Below are 15052 nucleotides of genomic sequence, written 5' to 3'. Positions count from 1 at the left end.
AGCAGAACAGCAGATCTACTGAAATACACTGCTGAGGGGAGCAGCGGGCAAATCAGGAGAGGTCTGCCGCGCCATGTGGGATTCTCGCCGACTGGCTGGGATCGAACCCGTACTGCAGAGGCTGCGGACAGGTTCACAGTGCTGTGCTCAACTGCCTGCGCCACCAGGGGAGGGCTGCTAGTTTTTTAAATATGAGCCATTCTCACTGGTGTAAGATGGTATCTCATTGTGGTTTTGATTTGCATTTCCCTGATTACAAGTGATGCTGAACATTTTTTCATATGCCTGTTGGCCATTTGCACTTCCTCTTTGGAGAAGTTCCCTTTTAGCTCTTCTGCCCATTTTTTTACTGGATTATTTACTTTGTTTTTGTTGAGTCTCATCAGCTGTTTGCAGATTTTTGTGATCAGTCGTTTATCATTAGTGTTGTATGCAAAAATTTTCTTCCAGTCGGTGGGGTGTCTCTTTGTTTTGGTTACTGTCTCTTTTGCTGTACAGAAGCTCTTTAATTTGATATCATCCCAGCTGTTTATCTTTGCCTTCGCTATCACTGATTTGAGTGATGAGTTTTTAAAGATGTTGCTGAGGTGTATGTCATGTAGTGTTTTGCCTATATTTCCTTCTATATATTATATGGTTTCAGGTCTTATGTCTAGTTCTTTAATCCATTTTGAGTTGGTTTTTGTGCATGGTGTTAGGTAGTAGTCAAGCTTCATTCTTTTGAATGTAGCAACCCAGTTTTCCCAGCACCATTTATTGAACAAGCTTTCTTTGCTCCATTGCATATTCTTTGCTCCTTTGTCAAAGATTAATTGACCGTAAATCTGTGGATTTATTTCTGGATTTTCTATTCAGTTCCATGGGTCTCTGTGTCTGTTCTTGTTCCAGTACCATGCAGTTTTGATTGTTATGGCTTTGTAGTGTAGTTTGGAATCTGGGAGTGTGATGCCTTCATTCCCTTCTTTTTTTTTTTTTCTGGAGAGCTTTGGCTATTCGGGGTTTTTGGTGGCTCCATATGAATTTCATCAATATTTGTTCTATTTCTTTGAAGAATGTCATTGAAATTTTTTTGGAATAGCATTGAATCTGTACATTGCTTTTGGTAGGATGGCCATTTTGATCATGTTAATTCTTCCAGTCCATGAGCAGGGGATGCCTTTCTATTTCTTTGTGTCTTCTTCTATTTCTTTTAACAGTGTTTTATAGTTTTCTTTGTATAGGTCCTTTACCTCTTTTCTTAGGTTTATTCCCAAGTATTTGATTTTTTTTTGTTTCAATTATAAAAGGGATGGTTTTCTTGATTTCTTCTTCTTCAGATTTATTGAGGAACTCTACTTTCACTGTAACTGAAAGACTCCAGAAACTCCCCCATACAATATAAAAGTCTTCAGAATCAGTGAATTATCAAGTAGGGACTCTGGTACCAACCAGGACGCCGGGGTGGAGGGGGGCATGTCAGGGATCCTGATTTCAGAATAAGCTAGAATAAGGCTTCTCAGAGGTGGTGGGCACAGCATAGGTTGCAGAACCTAAAATCAGCAAGGAAATGTACAAAATGGCGTGTTTCTGCTGTGTTTCCAGAAGCTAGTGATGTAGTATTGAATTTGGAATTTGCAGAGAGCTGTCTTTTGTAATGTGGAGTAGCTAACTCGTATCTGAGAAAGCCGACCGATGCCCACAGCTTCCCCCAGGGTGTAGAAACCCCTCCACAAATGCGGATACAAAATCCTTATTCCTCTGCGGCATTCCTGCTTAGATGGCAGACAAGTGTCCCGCCCCTGAGTCAGTGTGTTACAGATCCAGGAAAATAGTGCCATTTTTTAATATTGTGTCATCAGGAAAGTTAATCACAAGAGCTCCACAGATAGTATAAGGGGAAAAAAAGTGAAAAAGACTGGAAAAAGAAATGCCAGGGGCAAAGCTCTCAGCTGAAATCTGAAATTACAGAGGAAGTAAGTATTTTGGCCAAATATTTTGTCTTGATTTTAATTTTTTTTAAAGATTTATTTATTTATTTATACAAGCACTGGGTACAGTCAGAATCGCGGGAGGGTGAGAGAATTCACCAGAGCCAGAGCGGGGAGCAGAGCAGGCAGAAGGACCAAAGTACACTGCTGAGGGGAGCAGTGGGCAGCAGGAGAGGTCTGCGCGCCATGGGGGACCCTCCTCTGGTGGCCGGGGAGCAGCCGGGGATCGAACCAGCACTGCAGAGGCTGCGGGCAGCCTCACAACCCAGCGCTCAACCACTGCGCCACCGGGGAGGCCCTGATTTTAATTTTTTTATGTTATCTGAATAGGGAGAAAAATCATCATAAAATCAATTCTTTTTTTTTTTTTTTGGCATTATAAAATCAGTTCTTAATTTCTGCACTAGTATAAGAAAGAGACGTCTATTTTTATATTTGCGTTCACATGAAGTGCTTCGTTGTTTATGGAAATGGTTATTTTCTTCTCGTTTCAGATGTCCAGACTGTGGGTGGCCTGCCTGAGAACAGCCCAGAAAACCAGAGAAGACATCTGTGGCGTGTCGCCCTCACCAACAGCAAAACATCCGATTTTGAAAGAAGTGACTTAGGAGCAGAAATTTATTTGAGCTCAGGGCTTGTTTCAAAATTGATTTTAAATAGCAATGGAAGCTGTTCAGTGATGGTACCTGAAGAGATTCAGGCATGTGAGATGTCTCTCCCTTGGGAGCCTGTTAAGTTGCACACTGATGGGAAAGCTGAGGGCCATGAGGTAAGTGGGCAACCCCTCCAGTGTCTGGAGCTTACAGGTCTTTACCACAGGAGTCAAAGTGGGCAGCGACCTTTTGATGGTAGTGGAAAATGGAAAGTCTTCAACAACAACATAGTATTCCCACCTAGAAGGAGTCTCCGGGGCGAGACCCGCTATAAATGTAAAGGATTTGGGAAAGACTGTGACAGGTCAGTTGTCACTGCCCAAGAGCGAGCCTCCAAAGAGGAGACTCCTGATAGAGGTAATAAATGGGGAAAGACCTTTTTGGAAAAAGCAACAAAATCAAGTCTTCATAGAGTTCATCTTGAGGACCATCAAAAATGTAATCAGAGTGGGAATGATGTCAATAAAAAGTTACACCTCGTTCACCTCCAGCGATCTCAGTTAGGGGGGAAATCTGACTATAATGTATCTGTTAATACTCCCTATAAATTGCCTAAGCTCAGTAAATCTCAGAAAACACATATAGGTGAGAAAGTCTACGAATGCGAAGAATGTAGGAAACGTTTCTATCATAAGTCAGCCATCAGAAGACATCAGAAAACTCACACGGGAGTAAAACCCTATGAATGTAAAGAGTGTAGGAAACCATTCTCCTGGAAGTCAGCCCTCACCAGGCATCAGATAATACACACAAGTGAAAAGCCCTATAAATGTAAAGAATGTAGTAAAACTTTCAACTGGAAGTCAGCCTTCACGGTACATCAGAGGAGCCACAGAAGTGAGAAACCTTACGAATGTGAAGAATGTAGGAAAGGTTTCTACCACAAGTCATCCTTCAATAGACACCAGAGAATTCACACAGGAGAGAAACCCTATGAATGCAATGAATGTATGAAAACTTTCTGCTACGTGTCAGAACTCACTGTACATCAGAGAATTCATACAGGAGAGAAGCCCTATGAGTGTAAAGAATGTAGGAAAACATTCTCTCAGAAGTCAGAACTCACTGTTCATCTGCGAATTCACACTGGCGAGAAACCCTATGAATGTAAAGAATGTAGGAAAACTTTCTATCATAAGTCATCCCTCACTGTCCATCAGAGAACACACACAGGGGAGAAACACTATGAATGTAAAGTATGTAGAAAATCTTTCTACCAGAAATCAACCCTCACTGTACATCACAGAACTCACACAGGAGAGAAACCGTATGGATGTGAAGAATGTACAAAAACTTTCTACTCCAAGTCAGAACTTACTAAGCATCAGAGAATTCACACAGGTGAGAAGCCCTATGAATGTAAAGAGTGTAGGAAATCTTTCCACTGGAAGTCCGGCCTCACTGTACATGAGAAGACTCACACGGGAGAGAAGCCCTATGAATGTAAAGAGTGTAGGAAGACTTTCTACCTCAAGTCATCCTTCAATAGGCATCAGAGATCGCACACAGGCGAGAAGCCCTATGAATGTAAAGTGTGCAGGAAAACTTTCTGCTACTTGTCAGAGCTCACTATACATCAAAGAACTCACACAGGAGAGAAGCCTTATGAATGTACGCAATGTAAGAAATCTTTCTATCAGAAATCAACCCTCAGTCGGCATCAGAGAATCCACACAGGAGAGAAATGTTATGAATGTTACGAATGTAGAAAAACTTTCTACCAGAAATCCTCCCTGGACAGGCATCAAAGAATTCACACGGGAGAGAGACCCTATGAGCATAAAGCAAGAAATATTTCTCTCATGAGTGAGCCCTCACTTTATGTTCCAGAACTCACAGAGGGGCTCGGTCCCGTGTGGCAGAGTGTAACTGAGTGAGTGATCACTAAATTCAGCTTTTGTTCTACAACAGCCTGCATTTCTCATCCTTCATTTATCTTGGGTGGGACATTGTGACCGAGCCTGGTCCAGAAGAAAATGAACACAAATGATGAGTATTTCTACCAAGATGTGTTTCTAAGTTTTTAATGCCATGTGACTCTGAAGTGCAGATGGCTGTCAGGCTTTCCCTTGGGAGCCAAACATGAGATGCCTCCATGGCTGGAACAGAGGGGACGGATTGGGAAGCACACTCTCACTCTACCTCAGACGTCTCCCTTGTACTTTTCCTGAGTGAGAAATATTTACTCTGTCTAGTCCTTTTGTGTATGATCTTTTCATAGCACTACCAGGCCAGAGGGATGAGCTTGCTATATTGAGCTCTTACTGCCTCTGTATCAATTTACCAGCCCATGTAGGAAATGCATACGGGATAGAACCTGTGTTGGTACCTTTCATCTCTAGCCCATCGATGGAAGTCCAGAATGATCGTCAGGAGACACAGGACAAGACTGAATGTCTTTACCATGCAGGGTGTGCTCACTGAGCACTGAGAATAATCCCAGGCCTTACAAATACATTTCATGTGTCGAAGGTCCAAGCTTATCTACATATCTATAGAAATTTCTATATATGTCAGGTTTTCTTCGTGAAGTTTAGGTAATTCAGATGACAATTTTCAGAAAGAAATGTTAAATACTAATTGAAAAATTTCTAAACCTTGTCTAGAGACCAGTAGTTCTCCTCTGGGGGTGATTCGATGTCCAGGGGACAGTGCTCTGAGCTCCAGTGTCAATTTCATTTCTATTTTTCAGGGCAGTTGAAGGGCCTCGAAGGTTGTAAGGGGTGGAGAATAGAGTCTTGTCTCAGTGTGACTGTTGTGAGAGCACATTACCGAATAGTGTGGGGATGGGATGCTTTCATGTCATCATCTTTGGCAGTTACAGAAACACACTGTCCACTCTGTGGCCACTGAGGAACGTGACTTCCATTTGCAACAATACCAAGTATCCCCACCATCTAATGTCACAAATGTCGTCTTGGAATCCAGTGTTTTGTTAATCTGTATCATGTGTGTATATGTCAGTCTCTGCACAGCTCCTCTGTGTGCTGAATATCAATCTGAAGAGGCATGGTCTGAAGTGACCAGTTACCTGTCCTGGACACAGGTCCTGGGCACAGGTTGAAAAGGTGACATCTGTTAATCAGTCATTAAAATGGAGCTGGGAGCTGTTCACCAGGTTAAAGATCTTTGGACTGGACCAGATCCAATTGTATCAAACAAATTTTTTTAAATAAAAAGAAAAAAATATTAAGCAATTATCCGAGAAGTCTTCGTTCCCTCTTCCTCTTTTCTGGAGAATCCATAACCAATTACTAAGACTAATTCTGTTAATACTAATCAACTTTAAAAAAAAAAAAAAACATTTGGCTCATCTTCCTCTTTTCCTCACGTAAAACCTCTTGACATTATCCTTCTTGGGAACAAATTTTAGGTTTCTAGTACCTTGGATTGTACTTCTTTGATCCAAAATTAATGTTCTTTGATCCCAAATTAATGTTTACTGGCCTGAATTGTAGGTGGACGTTGGCACAGAAATAAGATACTCACAGATGGTTCCTTGAAGGAATAGGAGGACTAGGTGACACTCATTCGTTGGATGATACCCCCTCATTTAAGCTGCCAATCTTGTCTGATGCTGAGAGGATTGTTGTCATGGTCCCCAAACCTTTCTTTGTATGATTTGGGAATTGATTAATCTCCTTGGGGCTCCTGCTTACCGTGGGTTCAAAAGAGCATGTCTTGGTGGTTGGCATTTTATAACAGCTTGTGCTGTGTGCTGGAGGGATTGCTGCTTTGACATCTGTTCTCCCTAGCAGGGGTGTATTTTTCTATGGTTCTGTTGCTCTTTGGCTTGATCAGAGCAGGGGCTGTTGTGATGTGTTTGGGTGTCTTCTGTCCTGGGTGTTTGTCCTCAACATAGAACTAAGACAGGAGCTCATTTGGGAAGCCGCGCCCGACACACAATTGTGGGGGTGGGAAAATGAGAGAAGAGGGAGGAAACACCTTGGAGGTTGTGCCGAGGAGCTGCTGTCCGAGGGAGCGAGGGGACCCCCTGTAAGGAGCTTAGCCTGTTCATAGCTCACCAAAGAGTAAAAAAGGAAAGTAAATAGAAGTATAAGGAGTCCTTGCAGACTGTCAGTTTCTGCAAGTGTCTAGTTGACATGCAGCCACATGGGAAATACCTGGAAATCATTAGAAATGTGGAGGTTGGTGACAGTATCTTGCTGGAGCTGTAAAATGAGTTAAATATAGGGCCTCCCTGGTGGCCTAGGGGTGAAGTCTCAGCGCTATCACCACTATGGTCTGAGTTCAATCCCCGGCCACGGAGCTGACCACATGGTGCACCTCTCCTATCTCCCAGCTGCTCCCCTCAGCGGTGTCTTTCAGTAGATCTGCCTGTTATGCTCCCCACTCTGGCTCTGGGGACTCCTCTCACCCCCTTCCTCTCTGGCCTACACCCCAGCTCTTCTACAAAGTAATCTTTAAAAACAACTAAGTGCAAAATGTATTTTTTTTAAGATTTATTTATTCATACAAGCACTGGATACAGTCAGAAGCGCGGGAGGGCGAGAGAATTCACCAGAGCCAGAGCGGGGAGCAGAGCAGGCAGAAGGACCGGAGTACACTGCTGAGGGGAGCAGCGGGCAGCAGGAGAGGTCTGCGCCCCATGTGGGACCCTCCTTCTGTGGCCGGGGAGCAGCCAGGGATCGAACCGGTGCTGCAGAGGCTGCGGGCAGCTTCACAACCCAGCGCTCAATCGCTGCGCCACCGGGGAGGCCCAAAATGTATTCTTGTGAAAAATTTCATGTCTTCATCCTATGAGACCTACAGATCAACACTAGGGGAGGAAATGTATGTTTATCTCACAACATTTGATAAAATCAACCCCTTGTCTCCAGCCATCCATCTACAACCCTCTTAAATCTTAATGTCTAAATACAGAAAATCAAGTGTCAAATGCCACCAAAACCATGTCCTTGAGTGGTGTTTACTCTTCTCTTGGAAGTCCTGTAACTTAAACACTCTGATGCAGTTGGCAATACTCAGACACTATGATATGAAGTTAATGTATCTCTGTTACATCACAGGGGGAACAATTTAACAGCAAAGAACAAAAAATAAACATAGTAACAGAAGAGGAGAACAAAAAACAAAAGTAACAACAGGAGACTGCAGGGAAGATAATCACACACAAATGTAACCACAAAAGGAGGAGGAAGAGACAGTCAAGACAGAGTCATCATGTCCACCTGGTCTCCAAGTCACAGTTGTCTGTTCCCTCCCACTCCTCGTGGTCACCTTTGCCTTCAGCAGGCACTGAAGTTTTGTCAACTTCTTTGCCTAAAGTGACCCAAAACTTGATTCCTGAATGCTCTGACCCACCATAGTCCTGCCTGTGCTGGGTTGTTAATTTTCCATTGGTTTTAATCCCAGCAGAAAGTAACACTGAAGGGAACTAAGGGCTCTCCTTTCACACTATTCTGCTTACCTCCCCTGCTCCTTGGGGTAGGATCCAGTGTTTCTGTGGAAACACTATTTAACCTCACCATTGGATTCCTTTCATTGGGTTGCAAACCAGAGTCCCAAAGTTCTAAGTAAGCCATTGCAGAAACCGTGGTAAAGGCCCAGGCCTCATGCCATCAAGGACCCCCATCCTTGGCCATGTCTGAGGCCAGGGTGAGGGCGCGCACCTGGGGAGCCCGGGCGGAGCATCCATGCACAAGGAATTTAACGCAATTTAGTAAAAGGTCCTTTGAAACACAAGCGCAAGGAATCTTTCACAGACTCACGAGGCCTTCACCCACTCTGCGAGAACAAGAGCCACAGCAACAGAGATGAAACACGTGCCATTCACACGGTTAGAAAGAGTTGAACAAAAAAGGTGGCGAGCTGACCTCCTCCCAATCTCCCTTTAGGACACACACTCAGGGGAGAGCGCGGGCGCAGACCCACCGCCACACCTGACGCTGCGAGTTTCCCGCAGGTGGGGAAGCCGCAGGGGTCGGCACGCCCGGGGCGCAGCGGACCAGCCTCGCCCTGGGAGAACCACCTTCGTGATCGTGATCGTCGTGTCTCCCCTGCCAGGTAAGTAGGAGCGGCCCGCGCGCCGCCGCGTGCGCCCGGCTCCCCGCCTCGCTCTGCACCCACAGCTCGGCTCGCGCCGCCCGCCCACCCCGACGCCCGCGACGGCCCTCGCCCCAACCTCGCCGGGCCCGAAAACACTCCGGGGGGCACTTGCGCCCCCAGATCAGCCCGCTCAGGGCCAAGCGCAGCAGACCCAGCTTCCTCCGCGCGCTGCTCCTCTGCATCCGCCACGCCCTCCATGCGCGCGGTCTGGTTCGTGCCCCAACCAGGCTGGAAGAGTAGAGAGCACCCGGGGGAAGTCCTGGAGCAAATAAGAAAGAAGGACGAGGGGAGGTTTTTATCAATGGCCAGTGGGGAACAATTTGTGATGATGGGTGGACTGATAAAGATGCAGCCGTCATCTGTCGACAGCTTGGCTACAAGTAAGGCCAACCTGATTATTTATTTATTTTTTTAAAGATTTATTTATTTATACAAGCACTGGGTACAGTCAGAAGCGCGGGAGGGTGAGAGAATTCACCAGAGCCAGAGCGGGGAGCAGAGCAGGCAGAAGGACCGAAGTACACTGCTGAGGGGGGCAGCGGGCGGCAGGAGAGGTCTGCGCGCCATGCGGGACCCTCCTCCGGTGGCCGGGGAGCAGCCGGGGATTGAACCGGCGCTGCAGAGGCTGCGGGCAGCTTCGCAACCCAGCGCTCAACCGCTGCGCCACCGGGGAGGCCCCAAACCTGATGATTTGGGATGGTTACTTGATGAATATTGACAAGTCTTGACAAGACTTGACCAGTCTTTTTCAGACTTGTCCTAATGAATTTTTTCTTACCTGAAATTAACTATATCATCCCATTGAAAATACTGACAGCATGCTGATTTCATTCAGAATTATAAATAATACTACAGGGCTAGAGGGCTAGAGGGCTAGAGGGCTAATAATACTAAATAGGGCTAATAATACTAAATAGCATCGATTTACATTTTCTTTCTTCTCTCAAGGAATGTACATGTCTCATAAGTAACGAAGTCTTTATTTAATGATGAAATAGTTTAATATTCTTGACTGTTCATAATACTGCTTCTGTCAGCCAAAGGTATTAGCTTTTTCTCTGTGGTTTAGGTGGTTCTTTATTCACAGTGGTTATGCTCTATCAAGTCACTCCGAACACTGAATTAGCAAGTGGTGAGCCATCGCTGCTGGAACTGAGTTTGAACCAAGGAATCTTTTTCTGTCCTCTTTTAGTTCTCATGCTTGCAAACAGTTGTCCTTTTGCAGTCAAGTTTGTGTCATTTATTTATTTATTTATTTGCATTTTGGTTGATAATCTCACTGTTGCCTTATGGAGACAATCTACATGTTAGATAATCTTCATTGGGGCATGAGTAATAGTATAAAAAATGTAGCCCTAACTAGCTGGGAAAGGATACTTGTTTACAATTTGAGAGTTGAAATGAAAAGACCTATCATCTCAGCTAGGTACCTCAAAATTTTTGAGGCTGTGTGCGTGTCTGCACCCAATTTCTGTAAGTATTGATTTGGGAACTGCAAATACATAGCCCATGTTACAGTTTAGAGAGTTATCAAATTTTAGCTAATAGTGGTTTGAATTTTAAAATATGTCCTGAATTAGCTGTTTGCATACCATAAATATTGATAAATTAATTGTTATTCCTATGCAGAATATCATTTTTATTTTTAAAAGTATTTTTATCTTAATAGTAGTGCAAATGTTTTTTCTAAAGCTTTCTTTTAGATTATTCAGGTACTATATACTTCAATTTGCTGTTTAGTTTTGGACCTCATGCCACTCCAGTTGCCCTGTTGTCAGTAGGTCCACTGTTTATAATAGAAATTTTCAGCTTTCAAAATATGGGCCAGTAGGAAGAGGCCACATTAAATGACTCAGTGAAGTCAGTCAATGATTTCAGTTTTCTTTGCTCAATACATGTTTAACACTCCACCCTCCATTTGTAAAGAAAAAAAATATTTTTACATTTTCAGTGAAATGCCTTATCCAAAAATCAGCCATCAGAGTATATTCCTGTTTGAAATGGATTTTGGCCATACTTTTATTTTTTGGTATGGATGATCCAGGAATTCTAGTATTACCTTTGTAAATATAAAGGGAGATATCAAATTTGATGCTTGAATTGTATGGTAAATCATGTTTAAGGGGAAAAAGAGTTCCTAAGCATATTTGTGAAATTTAATTTCTACATTTTTTATTGCTTCTGATTTATCTTTATTTAACCCACTTTACATTTTATCTTAGATGATGAGCTTAGTTTGTAGCAGTTTTCAATAATATTCATTAATATTCCTTTAACAATTATCAAGAAAAGCATCCAAATATCTCACATTGTAATTGCTTTTTGAATAGTCTTTTAAGAAGTGAATCAGTAAGTTAGTTATTACAGCAAATTGGATAATTATCTTCTAGTGCACAATCTGTAATTTGCCATCAAATAGTTTTTAAATGAGAAGCATTTAAATATTTGATCAATTTAAATATGTTTGAATGTTTTATTATAATTTTCCACTAATGGGAAATGCGATTTCATAAAAGAACATGTAGTCTGAAGAGGTGGGAACCAATACCCCTACATCATTAAGTGTTGTAAACCAACATTATCACAAGTAAAAAAAAAAGAACATCTATATAATTTACAAATAGACATGAGACTAGGGTAGGGGATCTTTCCCCCATATATACTCTATACCAACAAATATATTTGTAGATATCTATTGCAAATATAGTCATCAACTTTAAAGCTTTATCTTTTCACTCTCCTTAGGGTGGTTTTCAGTAAAGTAGCATTTTTAATTTAAATTTTTGTTGAAATTAATAATGTTTTAGTTAAGCTATACCATCTTTGTCTTGATTTGTTATCTTAAATATTTATTAATAAATCTTTCCTTCATCTGAGGTTATAAGAAAAAACTTCCTGTGATTCAAACATTAACATTTTTACCTTTCATAATAATGTGACTAATTGTTCAAGTATTGAGTTTTGAATGTTAGTTTGAAATCTTTCATGAAAGCTTTAGTGTGAATTTTTCAAAGTGTTGTGTTATTAAAAAAAAGTACCATACCAAAAATAATCCTGCCTTCTATTCATGATTCCTGGTGTTCTCTTTCTATGTTCAAAATTATACTTTCATACTTCTAAGTGAGGCAAAAAATTAGTTCTTAGCTCCCTAGGTAATTATTTATTAATATCTTCATTTTCTTGGAAATATACCAATTTGAAGAGAGCATTATTCTCTGTAAGGGGAAATAAGATTTGGGATTTCCTGCTTAAAACAAAGGTTTAAGACTGGCAGGATTCTTGGATGTGCCAATAAATGTGACTTGCTGAGCAGAAGCTAAATTAAAGGCAACTGATATGATACAAAAGCTCTGGGGTATGATAACAAAGAGGATGTAGTTACACCTCTCTGAAGCTTTTCTTTTTTTTTGACAGAGTCAAGAAATAAATGATCTTTTAATACGTATAGATGCTGATTTTAATATATAAAAGTTACAACATATAATTTAATGAGAGTTTATGTTATGATTTATTCACATGTGTGATTGATTCCCCACACCCTCAAGAATGCTGTGTTTCCAGGGGTCCTGCCAGAGCAAGAACTATGGCTTATTTTGGGGAAGGAAAAGGACCCATACACGTGGATAATGTGAAATGCACAGGAAATGAGAGGTCCCTGGCCGACTGTATCAAACAAGATATTGGAAGACACAACTGCCGTCACAGTGAAGATGCAGGAGTTATTTGTGACTATGTAAGCAAGAAAGCATCCGCTAACAGTCATAAAGGTAGGTGTTCTTTTGCGGCCCTAAACAGAGAAATACCTCCAATGCACAGTTTGTTTCTGTAAGCAATACTACTGTAACAAAGAGTTCTCTTCCACAAGAATTAATAGAATTCCTTTTCCTTGTGCTAGTATTTAGAATCAGTGATTCTGGATGAACTTGCATGAATGGGCTTACAGGGATAGCAGGGTTCAGGGGAAGAGGTAGATTTAAAAGGCTTTGTAATCTCTGGGGTGACCCCTTTTCTATAGTCTCAGTCAATTTTAAAATAAAACAAAATTTGACAATTTGATGTCCTTGAAAATTCATTCTTTCATGAAAAGGAGGAAAGAAATAGTCACAAAAAGGCACTTCTAGTCTTAATAATATTTTAAACAACAGGGAAATTATTTTTTTAAGATTTATTTATTTATACAAGAACTGGGGTATAAGCCAGAGGCTCAGGAGGATGAGAGGATTCACCAGAGACAGTGTGGGGAACAGAAAAGGCAGACAGACCAAAAACATTGTTGAGGGGAGCAGTGGGTGAGATAGGAGAGGTCTGCTGTGCCATGTGGGTATCTCCCTGGCCGACCAGGAATCAAACCTGCGCTGCAGAGGCTGCGGACAAACTTCATTGTGCTGCATTCAGCCCACTGCACCACCAGGGAAGCCCTGGGAAATTCTTTTTAATTAATCGCAAAAGTGACAATTATCTTTTGAACATTTTATCCTTTGAAATTTAAAAGCATATGGAGGTCCTCCCCGGTGGCGCAGCGGTTGAGCGCTGGGTTGCGAAGCTGCCCGCAGCCTCTGCAGCGCTGGTTCGATCCCCGGCTGCTCCCTGGCCACCGGAGGAGGGTCCCACATGGCGCGCAGACCTCTCCTGCCGCCCGCTGCTCCCCTCAGCAGTGTCCTTCGGTCCTTCTGCCTGCTCTGCTCCCCGCTCTGGTTCTGGTGAATTCTCTTACCCTCCTGCGCTTCTGACTGTACCCAGTGCTTGTATAAATAAATACATCTTAGAAAAAAAAAAAGAATTTCTATAAAAAAAAATAAAAGCATATGGAAAATGAGAAGTAATTTCTTAGTATACTTAGTATAATATAGTTTGTATAATATAGTATAATAGATGTCTTGTAGGTAAGTAAATAGAAGAGTTCTTGAAAACTCTGAGTTCTTCATTACATCAGTACTGTTTTAAATAAATGAGGAGAAAAACTAGCTATTTTGGAGAAAAGTGTGGTTATATTTTACAAAAGCATCAATTGCCTGTTTGTGTGAATTGTCAGTTCACAATTTTGGTACACAGGATTTTCTTACAAGCACACGCATTTACACTGGAGCATGCACTTTTTATAACATCTTTTAATAACTTTTAATAGAAATAATGCAAACAAATAAATTTGACGTTATTATTTTTTGTTTTTGAGGGACTTTTGTGTATGTCGAACACTTTATAACCCTCATGTTTTGTCTATGTTGTTCTATTATATATGTTGTGGATTTATTATCTGTGTTATTTAACATAAATGATTATATTTATGTTAGAAGGATACTTTGCTAAACCGATTTTTCCTAAATATTGATTACAACTTAATTTGTATAAATTGAATAAATTTCAATAATTTAAACTGCAGTAGAAAAACATAAAACTTCAATAATTACAAAATGTTTTATTTATTTCCTCATTGTTTGCACACTTATTGTTATGCATTTCTACAGCTGTAGTAAGACTTACTCTGATGTATTTCCATGGTTTTAGTGCTACCATTCCTCAAGTTAAAACATTTCATTTCAGACCAGCTAGATTACAGCATCTGGCTTGCTTGCCTTTTGTTGAGGCTTAATAACTGCTTACTTCATAAAGTAATTAAAATGCAAGCCATTGGTTATTGGTCATGTGCTGAGATCCTTTCATAAATGAAATTAATTCTGTTCTTTAATCTTGTTATGACAGTGTATTTTATGGCTTGAAATAGACTTTCTTGCAATCCGGTGCTACTCCCCAGAATGATGTAAGCTTTAAGTTCGGCTTGCTTAGTATTACATCATCCCTTGTCTTGGCATTATGTACATTGACCTGACTTGGAACGTTATTGAAAACTTGTGCTTTATAATTTTCTATAATTTGTAGTGTCATCTAGAGGACTCATGTCCTAACAAATGAGGCTCAAGTTTGACAATGTCCCTCTGAGGTCATTTGGCAAATTAATCAGCTTGCTACACAATGCAAATCCTCTTTCTCCATCAAGAAATAACAAGTGCTGATTCCCTACTGGGCTCTGGGCTACTTGATTGTTATCAGAGACCATGAGTACTGGCAAGGTTTCATATTCTTGTCACAAATCCACCCCCTCCTTCTGTCTTTTCACAGAGAGAAAACCAGTGCCTATCTACACTTATTTACATCTTCTTAATAAATGAAACGAAATATCCCAATAAAATGCCACTTCCTTATGATTTTGGAAAACAGTCTATACCTTGTTATATTTATCCTTCTTTTGTACACCAGCTTTCTTGTATTTTTTAAATTTGACTCTTCCTTTTTATGCTCTGTTAACAGAAGTCTGTTACCTTAGGGAAATGACTCTATGCCCTTAAATACAGTTTGATGCTTACG

General features: G+C 41.3%; 1 protein-coding gene and 1 non-coding gene across 2 annotated transcripts in view; one reads left to right on the top strand and one right to left on the bottom strand.

Moving 5' to 3' along the window:
- LOC119248717 (neurotrypsin-like) overlaps window positions 1-15052 on the top strand; it is a 36348-nt gene that overhangs the window by 7294 nt on the left and 14002 nt on the right. The window contains exons 4-5 of the mRNA XM_054697527.1: window positions 2462-2736; window positions 8479-8647. Of these exons, the coding sequence (XP_054553502.1) occupies window positions 2462-2736; window positions 8479-8647 (444 nt within the window). The remainder of the gene's footprint in view (window positions 1-2461; window positions 2737-8478; window positions 8648-15052) is intronic.
- Window positions 8489-8655, bottom strand: LOC119250603 (U1 spliceosomal RNA). The gene has a single exon (XR_005126342.1). It is a non-coding gene; the product is annotated as a U1 spliceosomal RNA (small nuclear RNA).

Source organism: Talpa occidentalis, unplaced genomic scaffold (genome assembly GCF_014898055.3).
Source record: "Talpa occidentalis isolate TD23 unplaced genomic scaffold, MPIMG_talOcc4v2.1 talOcc4.17, whole genome shotgun sequence".
In the NCBI taxonomy this organism is placed as follows: Eukaryota; Metazoa; Chordata; class Mammalia; order Eulipotyphla; family Talpidae; genus Talpa; species Talpa occidentalis.
The sequence above is the reverse complement of the archived record's forward strand: the minus strand, read 5'-3'. Positions and strand labels throughout refer to the sequence as shown.